At 37.5% G+C, this 13,371-nt stretch overlaps 1 protein-coding gene across 3 annotated transcripts in view; it reads right to left on the bottom strand.

The window, feature by feature from the left end:
* The window catches only part of CDH9 (cadherin 9), a 99,005-nt gene that overhangs the window by 66,423 nt on the left and 19,211 nt on the right, over positions 1–13,371 (bottom strand). For 2 of the 3 annotated variants that reach the window (XM_054638357.2, XM_077181873.1), the window contains exon 2: positions 818–1,133. In XM_054638357.2, the coding sequence (XP_054494332.2) occupies positions 818–1,048 (231 nt within the window). In that variant the 5' untranslated portion in view covers positions 1,049–1,133. Of the gene's footprint in view, positions 1–817; positions 1,134–13,371 lie in introns of those variants that run through there. The other variant, XM_077181875.1, reaches the window with a different exon arrangement.

The following is a 13,371-nucleotide window of genomic DNA, read 5'->3' as shown; positions in this document are numbered from 1 at the left end:
AGCATTGTGGATGAATGACAGAAACGGAATTGGACATTTATTTATTTAAGCCATTAAGATAAACATTTCCTTAATTTTAAGTTACTCTGAGTGTATTCTAGATCTCTGATATTCTAGATCTTGATAAAGATGACTTGGTTATACTAGACCATAAGTCAGATCTGTGGATGGTGAGACACCAGAGGGCTAAATATCTAGAAATTTTTGAGTGTCATGTTATCAGAAAAGGTAGGACTGGAGACAACAGGAATTCAGAGATGCCATTGTTGACGACATCTGACAGAGATAGATCTCAAAGAATGTAAAACCCTACAATTCATTAATAAAATTTTTAGTTTATTTCAGAAATCACAAACCCCAGATTTTTTTTCCCTCAAACATTACACCCCTACTTGGAATCATGGAGAGACAGTAATTTTATTGTTAACAGAACTGTATATTTCACTTGAGAAAGTATACAGCCCAGCACTCTGGTAAAAAGCCACAAGGTAGATGAATGAAATCATAACTTTTATATTCTCTTATCGAATATTTATCCTTAACAGTTGAGAAAGTTATAAAACTTGAATGGGCATATGTAATAAGAAACTGGAACATTTTAGTCTGAACAGTTTCCCTTCTTTTTTTACTTAACTTCTTTGTGTCTCTCACACCTTTGAACAATCATGGAACCTCAGGTGATCTGTGGTGCGCTTTGACATAACGAGAAATTGGGACCACTGCTGTACAAAAAGCAAAACAGCTGTGGAGAAGGAGTGAAAGTACCAAGGGTGTTAGATGCAACACCTTTAAAGAATCCTTTAAACACAAGGCTTACCTTGCCCACGTACTGAGTATCTGGACCTGTGTATTCCTCCAGCAAGAAAAATTGATTCCACATCCAACCACGCTTGGTGCGGTGCAGTGTTTTTCCATCATTCTCTGACAATCCTGTTATCCTTTCACTGTGTGAGTGCTTGTTAGTCCTTTTTTGGGATGGTGTCATATGAACCACATAAAACACAGAGCTCCAAAGCAAAACTGTCAGAAAGGAGTGAGTCCTCATCATTTCCAGAGACGCTGTTAGCCTCCACTCCTCTAATAATTCACCAGAACAAATTTTTCAAATGTTATATTCCTTTTGTAAGAAAAACCTAGGGGACAGAGAAAAGTGTTTGTATAAGTTGCAATAACTCTTTTCCCTAAGGAAACAGGAACACAGTCTAGTGATCCCAACAATAACCCATGGGAATGACAAATAACCATGAAAATTACTCAGAGAGTTTTAAGTCAAGTTCTTTAATGTCTTTTTTCATCTCATACTAGTTCACTCACATTACATAGACATTAATTTAAAACACAACCTGAGTAAAATACTTTCTCTGAAAGCTTTAGCTACCAGCAGCATCCTGACACAAGGAAAGAGCCCAAATAAGAAATCTTCCAACCTAATCTCTTCCAGCTCAGCCTGATGCTATCTTCCCTTGGTATCTGTTCAGAACTGGCTGCAAATCTAAATTCTCTGTTACTTTGTGATTAATACATCCCATTCTTCCCCTTTGCTAGCCCCCAATTGTCCAGACGATCTTCTATTTCTGCAGAAAGGAAGTCATAATATGAAATTTGTCAAGTATTATTGATGCCCTCCACAGAGTCTTTAAACAAGAACAAAAAGTACTTGTTAGACAACTGTGGGTTCATAGGAATCCTGCTGGGGTTAATATAACTCTGTATTTGGAAAAGCATTCTCCATTTGGAATGTAATTCATTTTTCCCTGAATTGGTCTGAATGAATGGGAATTTTCATTATATAGAACCGTACTGTAATTGGTATTTTTCTGAAAATTATTCTGATATTTTCTGTGAGGCTTGTAAGCAATATTTATTAAACAAAATCAATCTCATACTCTTTATCTGGCAGTGCAACTGAAGTGCCTGATATCCCTGTGTTTTCCATAAACTTTTTCACATTAATTCTACTTTTGCTTTAGGATATCTTTAGCTGAGTTGTCATTGTATATTACAGAAATCATAGAAAAACAATTCAAAAGCAAAAGTACATTTTCTTTGAGAGTCCTGGTCCATTAACAGTGATAGTAGTGTGAGGCCACAACACTCAGATATTGTGAAATTTATAAAAAAGCATACAAAATTATCCCCCTTTCTTCTGCAACCCAACATTACCAACGACTATTTTCACTCTGTTGTTTATTTGTTTGGGATTTTTATAGAAGATGGGAAGGTATTCTTTTCTGTACAAAAGTGCATTTTGGAAATAAAATGCTTTTTGTGAAAATTTTTAGTCAGTTGAGAACCAAGACTATTTAATGGAAAACATTTATTGAATTGTACTCTAAAGGCCTTAATGATTAAATTACTGGAATTGTGCCCTTGTGTGAAATTGTCTTAAAATGATGATATTCGGCATGGACTCAGTGTCTTAACCAGCAATTCTGAAGGAGGATCAAAGTATAAGCATTTTAGTAACTTCAAAAAGAGTTTTAGCTGAGCAAGAAATGAAGGCTGGGAATATTTATCACTTTCTAAGATCATGTTAGAAAACAAAAAGAAAGCTACTTAATAGGTGTCATATTTATGCAGAAGATCATGTATATCATGCAGGAAAAGTTGTTTTCTTTTGCTTTTTATTTTAATTGAAGAATCAAAGCACTAAGTAAATTAATTTGCATAAAATCATGAAGGTACATAGATCTTAGCATACATTCATGAATGTGTTTTATTTGAATTCCGGTTTTCTCCCTTGTAATGCTCAGTATGTTACTGCTGCAGGCAGAGGGGCAAAGTGCAACTCTTCTGTGGTTATTTAACACCAGTAAATTTTGACATTAACTGAAGAACATGTTTAGTACATGATGATCTTGTCTTGTGATTGAAATATACTGGATACAGAGCAAAAGAAAAAAACCCTGAAGTCACCTAATCTTCCATCCATGTTTAAGTTTGATGCCTTGAATTCCATGTATAATACTAGACTGAAGTAGGTTTTATCACTGAATAAAGCTATTTATTAATGTAGAGCATAAGACATCGTTTTTTCTATTTCAAATCCTTTCCACTACATCATCTGAGGCAGAGTGAAGGGCCTCTTGATGCTTTGTAAATTAGATCCTGCTTAAGGTACTGCAGAATGAAAGTAGGCAGCAACAGGAACCTTTGGAAATACTGTATTCAGAAATCAGACTATCAACTTTGTCCAGTGACTCTTCCTGAGTCTCTGTCATGGTTTGACACTGGCACAATGCCAGTGCCCCCATGAAGATACCCTCTCCCTGGTAGCTGCTGTGAGATGTGACCAGGAATAAGCAAAGCAGGCTCCTACTTAGGGAAGAAAGAAAACAAAACTTTATTAACTACTCTACAACTACAGATAAAATAAAACACACACACACAGGGAAAATGAAAACCTTACAAATACATTTCCTCCTCCCCCCACCAAATTTCCAACACAATACATCTGTTCCTCAAATCACCAACTCTCAGTCCAGAACCACCCTTCAGGCAATCAATCCTCAGTTCATCAAGAGGAGAGGAGTCCTTCTTGTACCATGGGCTTCCCCTGGAAACACAGCTGAAGCCTCGTGTGTTCCTGTGTCACTCGTGGCACCACCCGGAGTACATCTGCCGTGGTGACTTCTTCCTTTCCATGTCCAGTGCTCTCACCACTGAACATGGACCAGAGCTGCTTCTAGGGTTGTCTTTTTTAAGGATGCTTTGTCCCGTTCCAAAAAAGGCACAGTCTCTCCTTTGGGACACCTGTCCCCACAGTCTCTCCTTTGGGACACCTGTCTCCCCCATATTTTTTCACCCCCTGGGGCTGAGGGGCACCAACACTGAACCCTCTTGGTTCTGTGGCCATTGCCTCCCCTTAGAATGCAGTCTCTGTGTCACAAGGAACTTGGTTCTGTCCATGGCTATACAAAAAGAGTCCAGCAAAAGCCACTCCATCATCTCTTCCCACTAGTATTCTTCTCTACTCTTCTACTATCTCTCACTCACCCAGACCTCTCTCACACTTGCACATTTCCTTCCTCATCTTCCACTCTATCTTCCAGGAGAGGTCAATGATCTGTAAAGTTCTCGTTCTCCGAAAAGGGGTTAAAAGCTCCTACAAGTGGCCGGCTGAACCCCCCCCTTCTTCTCCGTCCCAGCCGTGCTGCCGGCACAGGCCCATGTTTATCAAGCTTCAAGGTTACAGTCCCAGGCAGCGGCTCTCTCTCTCTCTCTCTCTGTCTCTCAGGGGGGGCACCTGATGGCTCCCGGTGTCTCTCTCTCTCTCTCTCTCTTCCACCCTTCCACCCCGGGGCTCAGGCCTACCTCTCCCGGCCACATGGCTTTCCCCTCCCCCTGCCCAGCCAGCAGCTGGGCCGGGGGAGAGACCCGAACTCTTTCCCGCCGGAAACCCAAGAGGACCCTCCCAGGGGAGAGCTCTGCTTTTAACCCCGTGTTCTCAGAGGTGAATCCATGTCCCAATGGCCAGGTTAAATGCCAATATTAAAGTCTGAATATCCACTGGCCCAAACACAGCATCCCAAAAAACACATTTCCTGTCAAACCACCACAGTCTCTTTTCACTTCTGGAGATATTCTTGCTTGATGTGTCCTCAAATAGTGCTCTTTCATTTGCTCTTGCATTTGGACTGTAGCTCAAGAATCCTCTCCTGTACATTGTGAATGATTATATTCAAAAATTCATATTAATCAAATGTTGGATTTGATTACTTTTGACTTAATATGAACTATGTGTTGTAATGTAACTATTCTGATAAAGATTGTGTTTTTATATACTTAAGGTCATGACTGATTTATTTCTCTAATTGGTTGGGTCCTACCATCTTTTCTGCAGTAAGACATAACCAGCCATAAACTAAGCAAAAATTCCTAAAAATAACATGCACATTTGGTGAAATTTCAATGCATAGTTGAATCCAAAAAATTATTAAAAATACTAAAAGTGTTCTTCTAAAACCTCTAAGTCTTGAAAGACTGCTGTGAAAAAGAAGTTATTAAAAAATGCCAAAGAGTTCAAATTTTTGCTTCAAAATATCCTTAATTCAAAACCTAGACAAATCTAACACTCAGATGATTTAGTCTACTTTGATTTTACATTTTTTTTGTAACAGAGAAGGGTGGGTGACATCAATATATTTTCATTTGGCCTGCTAAAGATGTATGATTGAATGTTCACAGATGTATGATTGCATGGTGATAATTTAAAATGTAAATAAAATTTCAAGTGCTTAATTTTTGTTATTTCAAAACTGCACATTTTAATTTCCTGAAATTGCCCTCATTCCTTTCTGTCCAAAGACTATTTGCCCTACTCATTTAAATGCAGGAGGGGTTTATGCTACTCTTTTCTTTGTACTCAGAGAAATACTTCAAGGTTGTCCTTGGCTTATGTATCTTGTCTCACGTCAGCTGTTCAAGCTGGTCAGGAGTTGTGTTCTGTAGACTCAGAAGGTGGAGTTTAATGCTGAAACAAAGGATTCTGGTATGGCCTGGAAAAGTAAGACCAACTTTTCCTATTCAAAGGAACTCGGTGCACCATGCACAGGTGTTCTGACCCTGCTAGAAGAAATTATCTCTTACAACACCAATTTTTCAGAGAGGTCTTTTTCTCAAAGGAATCTAGTTTCCCATGTTTTGTCCCAGCCAGGGCAGAAGTTAAACTGAGATTGCTTTAAACATGTGGTTTTTTCTGTGTAGTGCTGCCCTCTACTGATTTCCTTGATAATTAGTAGGACTTTACTACGTAAAGGTAGCATCCTTAATGTCAAGAAGAATGAAGCAAGAACAAAAACAAAAAATTAAGCTACAGCCCATGTTTTCCTGCTTTTTATTTTTGAGATGACTGGAGCTTTTAGGTGTAAAGAAACACTTTTTATTCTGGGTCAATGTGTCTACTGAACATTATGATAAACATCTAATTTGATTTTCCCTCTAAGAGGACCAAAGATCTTTAGAGAATAATTTATTTTTTTCCAAGCAACTGATCAATACATGCAGTGTCTTCTCACTTTATTTCTGCTCCCATCATTTAATCAGTAAAATGTCAACTACTTGTTTTTGTCAAACAATAGAAAATTATTTTCTTTCTAGTTATCTTGGAAACTTCTCTTAAGATGGGGCATTAATGTGCTAAACATGTTAATGCCAAACATTTTTGAGAACCTGCTTTTCTTCCTCATTTTGCAAAGCAGTGGATCTGAGTGGAGGTAATAAGTATTTTTTTATTTGTATGGTTTGAGGGAAATGTAGTGGTAGCACAGAACTATTCCAGTCTCTTCTTGCAGTAAGGACTTTGGTATCAGAATCCTACAACAGCTCTAGGTAAATGAATAATTTCTCTATGAAAAACATTATTCTCCTGAGCACAGTAACAACTGGAAAAAATTTATCTCTTGAAGTCCTTTTGAATGCAAAATATTCTATTTAGATTCTTCAGGTGTAGTGTGAAATAAGCCTTGCTGGGATCAATAGCACGGATTTGTTACTGATGATGCCAATTTAAATGTTTCTATAGCAATTGCCATGGTAATGTTTTTAATTAGTGCAGCACAGTCACTCTTAAGCGTGACACAAAGAAAAGCTAACCTTCGGCAACTTGATAATGTATCCCACATTAGTCTGTTTCATTCGTTAACAGTGAAGCAAAATTTGTGTTCTCAAAGAAAAAGATCTGGTGCTAAAATAGCTAAAAATAGCAGAGTTAACTGCAGCAGCAGTGCTTCATTTTGCACTCCTATCTCTAAATAAGAAAGATGTAACTAATGTTCAGGATGATCCATACAATCTGTAAAACTAAGTATGTATTTTAACAGGATATAGCAAATATAAATCTTGTGTAGCCTGCATGCATGGAAGCAGTCTTATTGGTTTTGTCAGCCTTTTTTGGAAAACAACATATCTGAATGCAACTTTAATCTACCTAGACTGAGCACTAAGAATGGTGAAACTGCAGCAACAAAAGGCTGTGCTATAAACAGCACACTGGCACCAATAATACCAAGATTTAGGAAGAGGCTGGATCTGTGCCACTGTAGGTTCACTTTTATCACTTCCCCAACCAATTAAAGATATCCCAGGATGCATACACATGCTTCCCTCTGGCTGCAGCACTCAAATTCTCTGAGTGCAGTCATACTGCAGACATGAATATGGTCTTTGAATGTATGATTTTCTAAAAAAAGTATTATGTTTTAGCATTCTTCTGCCCAAAAGCTTTTTTTTTTCCCTCTTTCTATTCATGGATAAAGATGAGGTTTGGGCTAAGGATAAAAAGATTAAAAGTAAACAACCAATGTGCATATGGACTAAACTTGAGGTAACCAAGAAATTATTTCTAGGAGAACTGAAGCAGGTTTTGAGGGATCCCCAAAGCTTAAGGGACAGGTTTTTTTAAGTGATGAACACCCATTCTTTGACCCTCTTCAGACACAGAAACATGGGCCACACCAGAGAAACATTTTCCCCACTCACCATCTCCCACTGCAAACCTTCCAGAATAGACTTTCAGAACTGTTTTTTGCCTATTGGGTTGCTTATCTGTTCACCACTGAATACGGTGAAGCTCATTTGAAAATTTTGCCAGGATACAGCTGAAGGCAATTCTTTATTTCTGGGACACCAGTGTAGGTTCCCTTAGCTACATGAGTCATACTAATAAAAATAATAGGGAATTTGAACTAACAGCAATTTGTATTGGAATGTCTGTTGAGTTAATATCTTTAGGCAAACAAATCTATGGTTTGTAGGAGAATTAAGAAAAACATTTCTCTTGCTGTGACAAGAGAGTTAGCATTTATTTTAGAGTTTTTCAAGACTCTTGGGTATCTAAATTGGAGATACAGGTCCAAATTCACCTCATCATGGCCTGAGTCACACTCTCAATAGCACTCTTGGTGAGCAACTCAAATCCCCTGGGTGGGTGGATCTGGCAAGAGAACGTGTTGATTCATATTTGGACAAACCCCACTGGCAGAATTGTGCAGAGGCAAAGCTGTGGTTTAAAGCAACTCTCCCTGGGCAATGCAAATACCATCTGCCCTTCTCTGGAACAAATATCTTCTGAAGAGCAGATGAAACTTTTTCTAGACGGTTTGTTACCCAGCCATCCTTCCCTCAGCTGAGAACGAAGCCTTCAGTATTCCTAACCCATCATGTAAAAGGGCCTCTCAATTCTTAGCAATAGTATTAAATGAAGCTAAAAGAGACTTTTAAAATATCTGCTTCCAGACAGGCCACTGGAATATGCATGTGAAATGTGCATTTTCTCAAAAAAAAAAGATTTTTTTCTCCAATAATGAACATTTTTACAGGATCTCCTTTTCCTCAACATGAGGAGAACAAGGAAGTATAGCACTTGTAAACCCTTAAAGCAAGGACTTTTGAAGATATTCCTTTGATCTTTAATATTGATTTTTCTCTACAGGGAACACATTTCACTCTTATCATATAATGAAGCTGCATTATAAGTTTTTATGCCACACCTTATTTACAAATGCATCACATTCATCACATTCATGGTTTTAAAGAACAGCCTTTAGAAACAAAAGGAAAAGTAAGTGCTATCATCAAAGCAAAATTTTTTCTCTTTTCCTCCCCTTTAAGATTGTTTCACATTTTGTCATTCATAACCTGGTTGTCTGTACTTTGACACTGATACCCTGCAGGTATCTAAATTAAGGCATTTATTTTTGCTGTGTTTTTGAGGGTTGGGGTTTTCAGGAGTTGGGGTTTTCTTGTTTTCTTGTTTTTTTTGTTTTCTTGTTTTTTCATAAGCAGCATAGCTTTCTATCTGCCAGATACAAACCCAAACCATATCTGGAGGTATAGGCCCCTATTTTCCAGACATATTGATTCTCATTATTCTCTCTGCATGAAACAGATGAGATTCATCTATGGCAACACTGTTAATGACAGGATTTACCAGTTCTCCTGATAACTGGGACTGCACACTTTCTCTAAATTTCCTTTTCTTACTGCTTCATTATGTATCAGTCTGCTCTGGTCACACATCAAGCTCCTAACGAAGCGTACTGAGATTCCACATCTGGTGCCTCCTATCTCTGCATATCTCCTGAGCATGGCATATACCACAACGAGAGCTTGCTAAACTTCCTGAGTCTACAGCTTGTATAATGGCACAAGAGGTTTATACAAGCCAGAATTTCTCAGAATAAAGATATCTTCAAGCTAGTATCTCAAGGTCTTTTTAAAAACTTCAATCTCTGACATTCTTTTTTTTGTTTGTTCATGTACATCTGAGTCATAAGAAATCTTGTTCCTATAGAGAAGGACTTAATTGCTGCCTGCAAGGGATTATGCATTCACTTCTCTGGACTGCAAAAACTGAGTTGCTGACCAATTAAAGGTGGTTAGCAAATTCAGAATGTAATTGTAGCCCATTGTTCCTGCTTCCTTCCTCAGGGAATTAATTGAGCAGCTGCTGAATGCTGTCATTTATTAGAGATCAGCCTCCTTTATGTCCTTCTGCTGTCTCCAATGGGATCACAAAATCTAAAGTCTTATTCTCAGAGCTCAGCAGGACTCTTGCAAGCATAGGAATTTGTACACAGAAATAAAGCATGACCTTAACATGATTTTTTGCTATTAGTTTATCTCAGGTAATCTGAAAGGACTTTGATGCAGCTGAGGTTTATCCTATATTTCCATAACAAACACTTTAAAATACCTACAAATGGTAGTTCTTTCACTTGCAAGAATAAAATAGATAATAATATAAATTCAGAAATATAAATTTTGATAACTTTCCTTTTTCTTATTTCTAGGTCTGAATCTCTTCTTAAAAATTAAAAACATTCCCCAAAAAAAACCCCAAAACATCTTTCACTCAGATGTCATTTTAATGAAAAACAAACGTGAAACATGAATAAATTCAAAATAAGTGTAGTAAAGTAGGGCCTATTTTGTTAGTAACCTGACAGTACAAGTAAGGATATATTCAACAAGCAAACACTCATGATAACACCTAAGTGTGGAGAAGCATATAACAGTTTTACTTCTGTATTTTCTTAGTCTCAAAATACAAGGTAGTAGTCCCCCGTAGATTCTCTTTGCCATGACTTTCTCAAAGTTTTCTTTGAAAGCATATATGTGTCTTAGAGAAACAATATTCTGCAAAGAGACACATATTTACCAGTCCTGTGAAAAGAACAAACCCTTTTTGTTTGTTTTTGAACGTTGTAACTGACATCTTCATTAGACAGTGAGTACAGCCATTGGAAGTCATGGAAAACAGTTATTCCCTCTCCACTCTTTTTGCTACTGATGAATGTATGGACTTAAATCAATTTCTCCCTCAGCTGTCATTTTTCCAAGATGGAAAGCTCTGGGACTTCCTACTTAATCATTTCTTGTATGGAAGCTGTGCCAGATTTTCGATTGCACCTGTAGCCTTCCTCTGAATCTCTTCTGGTTGTTTGCTTGGTTTTTTTTTTTAAATATCTCTTGAGATCAGCAATCATCATTTCTCGCTTCATGCATTTATAAACAGCAGCTTAATCGCCTTCTCTACTTAATTTCATCATGATATATGGCATAGCTTGCTTTTTCATTGACCACACAGCCCTGGGCTAAAGTTTTCCTGTATTATCTCTTGTCACATTATGGTGTTATTCCTCAATGGCAATAGTAAGAATTTATTATTTTAAATGCATAGTCTGGGTTTTACCTTGTGCGTGATTTCACGTAGTTTCATAAGAATTTGTGTCATCTTGTATCATTTGGGTGTCTACTCATTGTATTGTATAAACTTCAAATGTAGGTATGTCAAACTCCTGTAGCTATTAGACCATTGTAAAGTAGAGTTTGGTTGGCATAGCAAGGCTCAAATCAATGGTTAAACTTCCTTCTTCTCTCCCTACCTAGTCCAAAGTGTGTCTACCACATCCATACCATCTATCAAAATTCATGATGGGAGTTTTCTGGGAGAGTGACAGTTGGTACAAGATAACATAATGTTGGAGTCTATAATTACATTGAAAAGTTATGGACAAAGTACGTTACAAAGTTTCAGAGTTGAAGTATGTTAGTTTAACCACAGTCATCACACTCACTTGGCTTTATTATGCTCTGTTGTGGTGGTTTATCCCGAGGTGGAAGCTGAGCCTCAGACAGTCAATCACTGACAATTAGAACAGGGGAGAGATCCAGAAGTAGAAAAGTGAGAAAACTTATCTCAACATGGGTTGAGATAAACACAGTTTACTAGGTAAAACAAAAGCAACGTACAAAAAAAAGAAAAACAAGGAGTTCATTCACTGCTTCCCATGGGCAGGCAGGTGCTCAGCCATTTCCAGGAGAGCTGTCTCCATCTCACCACATTTTTTTGGTTACTTGGGAAGACAAACTACTTCATGCTGAAGGTCCTTTTTTTTCTTTTTCTCCGCCCAGGTTTATATCTTGAGCATGATGCCATATGATCTGGAATTACCCTTGGGTCAGTGGAGGTCAGCTGTTCTGGCTGTGACCCCTCCCAGCTTCTTGTGCACCTCCAGCCTGCTCACTGCTGGGGGTGCTGTGAGGAGCAGAAAAGGCCTTTGCCCCGTGTATGCCCTGCTCAGCAGTAACGAAAATGTTTCTGCATTACCAATGCCGTTTCCACCACAAATCCAAAACACAGCTCCATACTAGCCACTATGCAGAAAATTAACTTTATCCCAGCACATGCTGAATGTAACTTGCAACGTTTTTCACCTTGATGTTCAAACCTGCTTTCAGTTTATTTATGGGTATGTGCAGTACTGGCTCTAGTACAGATCCCTGTGGAACACTGAAACAGACATCTCAATGTCAAAACTCATTAGCTACTTCTCCTTGCTGGTTTCTCTCATTTAATTAATTAAATGGATTCCTTTTATTTTGTATTATTTATTAATTAAATTTAAATAACTTTAATTAAAATTATTGTTATATAATTCATTACTATATATTCAGGGACCTTCACTTCTAGCTCATGGGTGCTTAAGATCATTTGGTGAGTCACCCTGTCAAAAGCCTTCTGGAAGCAGAACCCTATCATATCAAAGTCATCAAAGATACCTAAATGCTTAATGACACCGCAGAGAACTTGAATAGGTCTGTGAGGCAGGACTTTCCTATTGAAGAGCTACACTGACTTTTCCCCAGTACACCATGTATCTAACTATTATGTTCTTTATAAGTATTGTTAACAGTTTCACTCATTTGGGGCCCGGATGTAGTTTCAGTTCTACAGGAGCAAGTTGCAGGAACAGTTTTTTAAAAACTTAGTATTGCTTTTGATACCTCAAAACACTCAAGTAACAAAGAAATTCAAGTGAAAAGTTAGATAAAATAATGAATATTTTAGCAGTTTCAACACTGACATTTTTAGGATTCCTGGTAGTATATGTGAAATGGCTGCCAGCTTGAAATCCCACTGTATTGAAATGAAATCTTCTGCTGAGCCCCTGGTCAAATAAATAAATAAACAAATAAACAACCAGATGTAGAATTTATTCCTTTAGGATTTATACTCCTTGTCTTTTTTCCCTGAAAACTATGACAAATGAACTACAGTCACAAGCACAGTGCTGATGGTACAATGTTTCATAGAACTTCCCAAAGAAGCTTTTAATCATAGCAGTTTGTTAAATTGCTTCTCCATTCTCTGATGAAATGACAGAAAGGGTATCACACTGATACATAGCTCTGGAAATTAAATAAATATGCTTTTTTAGTGGAGCCTGTTCTGCAATTTGTTCCCTAAGAGTTTATATTTCTATTCTCTCCCAAGGGCTAATAGCTTGGATGTGGCCCTCTGGTGTTAGAAAGTCCTGCAGAGAAGCCCACCAAGAACAATGAGTAGCTCAGAGTTCAGTTGTAATGTTCAATTTCATAATGAAAATTTGATTATAGTTTTCCTCATGAGGTTTTGAGATGTCCTGTTGTATTTCCTGAACTTGCCTTGCTCAAATTTGTATGATTATTGAAGCCTGCATATGTTTATAAACATATTTATTTGTTGCTCCCATGGCAGGAAATTTCAAAATACTTCAGACCCACCTGGAACTGAATCTAAAGGTAGAAAAATATGTCATCTGCATATGTCTTTAATAATTAATTGTGCTCTGATGACGATGTAGTTGGTATTGCTTATACCAACTATTTTGCAATCTGTTTTGCTATTTTGTTTTGTTTCTAGCTACCAGAGAAGGAAATAACTAGCTTATTTCTCTTAAAATACAAGCCAGTTTTAAAATGGCATGTGACATATTTTCCTTAGTAATGCCTGAACCAGAACTGAGAGTTTAATAACCTATATCTCAGCATGAATTTCCAGAACATTCAGGCTTTCATGTGATTTATTTGGATTAATTCAAAGCACAC

The sequence above is a fragment of the Agelaius phoeniceus genome, chromosome 1 (genome assembly GCF_051311805.1).
Source record: "Agelaius phoeniceus isolate bAgePho1 chromosome 1, bAgePho1.hap1, whole genome shotgun sequence".
NCBI lineage: Eukaryota > Metazoa > Chordata > Aves > Passeriformes > Icteridae > Agelaius > Agelaius phoeniceus.
The sequence above is the reverse complement of the archived record's forward strand: the minus strand, read 5'-3'. Positions and strand labels throughout refer to the sequence as shown.